Source organism: Bufo gargarizans, chromosome 2 (assembly GCF_014858855.1).
Source record: "Bufo gargarizans isolate SCDJY-AF-19 chromosome 2, ASM1485885v1, whole genome shotgun sequence".
NCBI classification, from domain to species: Eukaryota; Metazoa; Chordata; class Amphibia; order Anura; family Bufonidae; genus Bufo; species Bufo gargarizans.
The window spans coordinates 142,055,339-142,063,418 of NC_058081.1; the positions used below are offsets into that span (position 1 = coordinate 142,055,339).

At 39.3% G+C, this 8,080-nt stretch overlaps 1 protein-coding gene across 2 annotated transcripts in view; it reads left to right on the top strand.

The window, feature by feature from the left end:
* ARID3B (AT-rich interaction domain 3B) overlaps window positions 1–2,731 on the top strand; it is a 49,358-nt gene extending 46,627 nt beyond the window's left edge. For both annotated transcript variants that reach the window (XM_044279539.1, XM_044279540.1), the window contains exon 9: window positions 1,118–2,731. In XM_044279539.1, coding sequence (XP_044135474.1) covers window positions 1,118–1,272 — 155 coding nt within the window. In that variant the 3' untranslated portion in view covers window positions 1,273–2,731. The remainder of the gene's footprint in view (window positions 1–1,117) is intronic.
* Window positions 2,732–8,080: the final 5,349 nt, after the last annotated feature.

Consider the following 8,080-nt stretch of genomic DNA (forward strand, 5'->3'; position numbering starts at 1 on the left):
CAGTTGGGGTTGTGTCCCTGCACAGTCTGACACTATCCAGTCAGTGCTGCCAGTGTCCGACTGTTCAGGGACCTACCCACAACTTGTCACACCCAGATAGACCTTTATTGAAGACTGCTGGCAATTCATTCATAACTTGAAGTAATAAAACAGGAATGACAGAACATACATTTCTAAGAACAGATGCCCCGGAATTGCTATTACATGTGAAATGTAAGTACTTACTAAAACTAACATGTCAGGAGAGGTTAAAAAGTGGGAAAAAAACACCCAACCCCAGCTTTGCTATTCCTGCAATGCTGCAGTGGTCAGGTGTGCTTGAATGACACGTCAGTGCTGTTCAAGTACATGTGACTGCTGAGACATGATTGGCTGCAGTGATTACAGGACCAAGCCACCTCTGGTCTTGTGGGGACTGGCAATGGCTGGGGTGGAAAAGCTGCACTGGAATGGCAGGATCGGTCACCAGTATCAGATTGACAGCAATTGCGGCGAGCAGTATAATTACAACTATGGTGTCCCCATTCACTTTTATGGGACTGCTCTGTCTGTTCAAGTGAATAAGAAGGAGCCATCCTATAGATGTGAATGGGGATGCCATAGTTGTAACTACACTGCTCTTTGCTGCGGCAAACAGGTAAACAATGAAAAGAAGGCAGCGCTGCTTTCTCTTTAAATGGCTGATCAGTGAGGTTGCCAGCTGTAGGACCCCTGCCGATCTGATATTGATGACCTATCCTGAGCATAGTTCATCAGTAGCAGACAAGCGATTGCAATGGTCTGATAGTCAGGCCAACTTAATTGTTTAAAAGCTTTGTCTGATGTTGACCTGCTCTCCTTCTCGCACATTGGGCATGGGGTCTGGGCGACCTCAAGACCTTTTAAGTGGAGTAAATAAACCATTGGATGAGTATGCCCAAGAAGAGATTGCTTACTTTTAAGTTAAGTACTAGTTTAATGTTCTCACTCTCGGTAATCCTACTGTATCAGCTTTATTTATGAATATCAATTTATTTAACATTCTGTTTTGCCTTCATATTGTACTTTTTTTTTTTTAATTATGAAAAGAATAATCAGTTGCCACATACATCTTGTAAATACATATTTTCTCTTGTAGGCATTCTATATGCACAGAAGCCTGTTCCTTTAATTGCTGGTTACACTGGGCAAAGTGGAGGAAGTGGCAGCAGCAATACCTCTCAAGCGTCTCAGAGCCCCACTTCTTCCAGGGGAACCCCAGGAGCTGAGCCCTCCACCAGCTGGTCCCTCTAAATAGGAGGGCATAGGCATGATGATACTACTTACCTCCTCTGCGAGAAAGCGTTACACAACCGTACCTACCTCAGCTTGCAGGAAGACTTCAACTCCGCTTACCTCACCTTGACGAAAGGTTTCACAACCGAATTTTACCTCATTCTCTGAAGGCATTACACAAATTCATCTATGGGCAGGAAGAATACTAGGCAAAGACTTGGTGATTAACCTGCCGCTGAGCGTCAGCTCTTGCCTACTGTATGGCATTTTGGGAGCATACGTATGCAGTAGACCTGCATTCTCTGTCCCCTCCCCATGGTTTTTTTTTTTTTAATGAGAGGTAAACTATTACCTGCTGTTTCATCAGTGGCCGCAAACCATTTCTTGTGCATTCACCATGTAATGTACATGGGGACGCTGGGGGCGACTGTTATACTCCTGTCCCCTGTATAATTTAAGCACCAGGTTCTCTGTCCCTCAGTGGTTGGTGCACAATCTAAGTGCTTAAGAAAGTAAGACACTTTGTAGGACAGTTGGCTAACGTGTTGGATTTTAGCATAGTTCACTCGTGTTCAAGGAGCATGTTTTAAGCTATCCTCTGTCTTTAAGAGTGCTCATGTTTTAATACCTGGTATCCTCTGATGTGATGTGGTTTTGGTTTGACGCTCTATAGCTTCAGTTGCATCATGTTCCTTATGTTACTAGGAAAGAAAATCACGTATACAGTCAGGGTCTGTGCAGGAGCTGAAATTTTATGACTGATTAATATTCATATTTTTATACTTCTCTCCTGTGTGCGAAACTAGATTAGAAATGGCACTAAATCCTGGAAACGTAAATCAGCCCAAATACATGCTTTCATTTTTATATATTAAGACCCCTAAGAGAATGACATTAGAAATATTCATCACATTTTACATGCAAAAATTGGGCTAAGGCCAACATGTCAGACAAACGAATCCTATATGGGCAAGGTCATGTTTTGATGTTGACCTGCTCTCCTGGTCACACATTGGGCATGGGGTCTGGGCAACCTCAAGACCTTTTAAGTGAAGTAAATAAACCATTGGATGAGTATGCCCAAGAAGAGGTTGCTTACTTTTAAGTTACATAGTTTAATGTTCTCACTCTCAGGAATCCTACTGTATCAGCTTTATTTATGAATATCAATTTATTTAACATGTAGAATACAGTCCACATTTATTCAGGATTATGATTTGATATCAAAATGGTCAATGCAGGAGTTCAAACAGTGTAGATAAAGTGATATGTAGAAGATGTAAAAAAAAAAAAAAAAAAAAAACTTTGAAAAAGAAAAAAAAACTTTTAGCTTTTTTATGTGAAAGATATATTTGCTAGATTTCCAAAATATGGGTCCTCCGCGTATGATCAGCTTAGTATGGCAGTTTAGTTTGAAGTTAGTATTCTGTTGGGTAAGCCGGATCTATACACTGCATGTATACAATGCCCAAATGGTCCCAGAAAGCACTGTGGGAGAAGGAGGGGGGGGGGGGGGGGGTTGGATAGCACATTCTCACAGATGCCATCTTTATGACAATCCTGTTGCCTGTCGTGGCACATTGCTTCTTCAATCATGTTTGTGAACATTTTGCTTCATTTATTATTGTGTATTATTATCTTTACTAATGGATATTTAAGAAAATGAATAACAAGGGGTGTGGGCAGATGATGGTTTGGGAAGGTTGGCTGAACGGGTATGTTTTGCAGCCATGTTAAGAGATTCTTCAACATCTAATGCATGTGGCAGCTCTTAAAGGGGTTCTCCTGGCTACATATATTGATGACCTATCCTCAGGATAGGCTGTCTGTATCATACTGGTGGGGGTTTAACACCAGCAGGACCGGGAACTATACAGTGAGCAGGAGCAGAAGGCTCTGTTTTTGGCGCTTGCTTACTGAAGCTAAGCTTCGGTAGCCTGGCATGGCTACTAAACAGTGTATGGATCTGTCTGCCACCAGTGCCATACACTATAGTTTCCAGCACTGTGGTAGTCTGAATTAGCTGATGATTGGGGGTGCTGGGTGTCAGACCCACACCAGTTTGATTGAGGACCTATCTTGAGGATAGGTCACCAATATCCATAGCCAGGAGAAGCTCTTTAATTGTGAACATTTAGTCTTCTCTTCCCAGGTCTATTCTGCCTTTCTTCCTGAAAAGTAACTTGAAAAGATAAACATTTATCTCATGGGTGATAAATTTGTCCCAAAAGACTACATGAAGGCAAGCCAGTCAATGGGTGTTGTCCACTGTATCCACTCAGTACGGTCACTGTCATCTGTAGTGTGTCTACCTCACCTTTTCCTAATGCTTCAGTTAATTTAGGAGGAGACCTTTTAGTTACTCTGTAACAGGTACAGAAGTTTCACTTTTCTGCTGCTAATTTTAGGAATGTAAAGTAGTGACAGACACCAGCAGTTGTGTAGTTCTACAGAGAAGTCTACTCTTCCTGGCTTATGCATATTTTGACTTTTTGAAAATGTTTATTTTACCTCTGAAGTGTAGATTTTGTTTTATTTCCTTTTATGTATAAGAATACTTGAAGCACCAGGCGCTTGATCTGTTTATTTCGCTAAACCCATTCAGAGGAGAGTTTCAATTTATCTCCTCTGAGGAGTGGTATGCGATTAGGTTTGAAACCTATGTGATGGGTATTAGAGAAAATCCTTCTTTCTGTCTCTGTACAGGACAGTGAAGAATCGGATTACCAGAGTTATAGCGTTGATTTGCGTGAAATATAAAACATTTTGAGTAACTGGTGCTTTTTTTTTATTTAATTTTTTTATAACTGAACATACCTCAGATACCAGATAACCTCTGTCACGGAGACACTGAATTTATCCAGAAGAGCTGCCATGAGGCCTTCCGAGAGTCCTAAAGTAAATAAAAAGGAAAATGAGGATAGATTGTCCATTGGAAGTCTTGAGCCACGGACAAAATCCTCATTCTATAGGCCTGAGTTGCAAACCTAAATCATTACCTCAGTAAAAGTTTTATTCTATTTTAAATTGTTTTAAATATTTCAGCCTTTTAAGAGCCAAGTGTTGAGATACATGACTCTGGCTTTAAAAAGGATAACTTTTTTTTTTTTTTTTTTTTTTTTTTTTATATTTGTGTGGTCTTGTGTAATTTTATTTTTTTCTTGTGTGTATATTTTTTATTGTTGAACCAAAGAACCTCGGGGAAGGGGGGTATGTGTTTTAATCACTATTTGCAGCCTTAGAAGTAAAGTCTGAATTCCAGGCACTCGCTGGGCGTCAAAGGGAGAGAGGGGAGGGAAAATTTGACGCTGGTACAAAGATAACATTTGTTCAGGAAATTTTTAATAATTTTTTTTTTTTTTTTTGCAGTAAAGTCACTATTAAACGAGAAAAAAGTTCAACATCTTTGTGTCATCATTTGTCTACTACACATTCATTTTTCTTATGCCACCACTATCAATTCAATAAATCAATATTTATGTGAATATCGTCACGGATTTCCTCTAGTAACTGTTGGGCCAGACACTGACAAGCGAGTTCAAAGCGAGAAGCTCGCTGATCCCTGTTCTTGTGACAGGATTGCACAGCGTTATAATGATTTATAATGCTGTTGCCTTGCAAGAACTGGAATCTATTGAATTATACTGACCTAATGCCATCAGTGTAAGGGCTCGTTCACACGAACGTATTTTGCGTTCCGTCTACGGTCAGTTTTCTGCGTTCCGCATACAGTCTGTATACGGAACCATACGCAGAAATTGAGTCCTGTCCTATTCTTGTCCGTTTCACAGACAAGAATAGACATTTCTATAATGGGCCTCCTGTTCCGTTCCGCAAATTGTGGAAGGCAAAAAATGGCACGGTTGCGTGAACAAGCCGTAATTCTGTAGATTCCAGGTCTCTGTCAGAGGAGGAGAATTCAGAATGGGAAATCACACTGCCACACATGAGTTTCTCACATTGAACTCACCCGGCTGTGTCTGGCCTAGGGTCCCAACAGTGGAGCCTCTAATGATTATACATGAATTGCCTATCCTGTGGATAGGTTATAACTGTTTATCACGAAATGACCCCTTTAAATTTACCCTCTGGTATATATAATTTTGTAAATTGTAGTTCATAAAATCTCTGATCTTTAGAAGCATAGTAGTCAACTGGGCAGTTTTATCAATGACTGCCAGCTCTCTCTGTATGTACACAAGGAAGGCTGTCAACCACAGATGAAACCTATCAATTGGCTACTGAGCTCATAAAGAGTTTTCCCATAAAACTATACATCTGCTCTGCATCTGCTGGTTTATAACCTGCAGATTGCAATGCATTTTCATGGGAAAAGGTTCCCTTTTAAAAAGGATGACCTAATCCTTAGAAGTTGTATTGAAATACCTGATATTTATTAACCTCCATCCACAAACCAGATGCTGAGGAACATCAAATTTAAAATGTCAGACACAGCTGGTCCACTTCAATTCTATCACCAGTCATCAAGAGAGCTCACTAACATACACCATTATGTTAGTATTAGCGCCCATGTTTTTGGAATCCCTGAACTTGGAACTGTTACATTTATTGGGAAAAGCTGTTGTACTTGTGTGTATTTTAGGAAGCTTTTGTATCCTTTATACAAGAACTTTTTGATCAGTGGACAGTCAAATTAGTCAAAATGACAGACCCATAAAAGTAGCCTTGGACAAGAAATCAACAGAGACCAGAGTTCCGTTCCAGGGAGAGAATTTCTTCAAAGCCGAATAAAAGAACCTACTAAAGTGAGAGAGAGCTTTTCGATCTCATCCAGAGCTGTTCTGAACTATTGTTGATTATATCCTTTGGACATTGGGTGCTGTATATAATAAAGGAACCTAGATTTGGTTTGAAGAATGCGTTCTGGATTTGGATAACGCTCTAGTTATGTGCAAAAGGTCCACAGCCTTTCCAGAACAAAAGTTTATACAAGTCACCTGTTTTCAGTGAGAAAACCAGAGGGTTCACTGTGAAGCTAAAGGTTCTTAAAGGGTTTAAAAAAATACAAATAATATATATCTGTAATTTATTCAGACTGGCGATTTAGATGCCCGTCTTAATAACCCCTATATCTTGCAGTGTATCTGCTGAAGTTATGAAGAGGAGGTGGCCTCTACATAACCGTGGCGCATCCAGCGCCAATCTAAATGTAACAGCTTCCTAGCTGTCTTACATTTAAATCATTTTCTGTGTTTAGAAAAACTGGCATAGATAATGATGAATGAGACAGGCCTGCTGATCTCGTCCCCTTCCACTTTTTTAGACCCGGCATGAGTGGGGAAAAGTTGCCGATTGCACCAGAGACAAGCCTAATATAGGTAGATTTCTGGATAATAAATGACCCCCAACATGCCTTTTAATAACTTTTTAACAGGAATGTGTAATCCGAAAATTACCTATTGTTAAAACAAAATTCTAAAGATTTTTTTGTTTTAAGTTGCCAAATTTTTGACTATCTCTCTCTAGTTTTCCTAAATCCTTTTCCATTTGGTGTATCCCTCCAGGAACATCAACCCTGTTACAAATCTTTGTGTCATCAGCAAAAAGAGACACCTTACCATCGAGGCCTTCTGCAGTTTTGCTTATAAAGGTATTAAACAATATGGGTCCCAGAACAGATCCCTGATGTACCCCACTGGTAACAAGACCTTGGTCTGAATATACTCCATTGACTACAACCCTCTGTCGTCTGTCCCTCAGCCACTGCCTAATCCATTCAACAATATCGGAGTCCAAGCACAAAGACTACAATTTATTGATAAGCCTTCTATGTCGGACCGTATCAAAAGCCTTACTAAAGTCTAGATCGGCAATGTCTACTGCACTTTGATCTCCCTGAAGTAAACCCATGCTGTTTTTCATCTTTCAATACATGGGATTTTAGATGTTCCACAATCCTCTCCTTAAGTATGGTTTCCATTAATTTCCCCACTATTGATGTCAGGCTTACTGGCCTATAGTTGCCCGATTCCTCCCTACTACCTTTCTTGTGAATGGGCACAATATTTGCTAATTTCCAATCTTCTGGGACGACTCCTGTTACCAGTGATTGGTAAAATAAATCTGTTAATGGTTTTGCTAGTTCACCGCTAAGCTCTTTTATTAGCTTTGGGTGTATCCCATCAGGCCCCTGTGACTTATTTGTATTAATTTTAGACAGCTGACTTAGAACCTCTTTCTCTGTAAAGACACATGCATCAGTAGATTAATTAGTCTTCCTAACTGAGGTCCTTTTCCTTTGTAAAAACTGAACAGAAGTATTCATTGAGGCAGTCAGCTAGTTCTTTATCATCTTCCATATACCTTCCGTGTTTTGTTTTTAATTTGGTAATTCCTTGTTTTAGTTTCCTTTTTTCATTTATGTATCTGAAGAATGTCTTATCACCTTTTTTTCACTGAGCTAATTCTCTTCTGCCTGTGCTTTAGAAGTTCTTATAATTTGTTTTGACTCTCTGCCTAATCTTATAAATTTGCCTGCCATCCTTGTTTTTTTTTTTTTTTTTTTATAATTCCTAAATGGTATCTTTTTATTTTTAATGATTTGGCCACTTCTGCTGAGTACCACAGTGGTCTCTTCCTTTTTTTTTTTTTTTTTTTGCTTTTATTGACAAACGTATATAAAACCCATTATATTTGAGCAGCTTATCTGCCTCCGACCTGTCACTAAGATTGATAGTATTGTCGGGAAGTAATAATTCAATCAAGAATGATTAATTATGGTCAGAAAAATAATTAACCATAAAAAATAAAATTGTCATAAATTCTTAATCATGACCTGGTGAATTGTAGACCCCCCTAATTGATA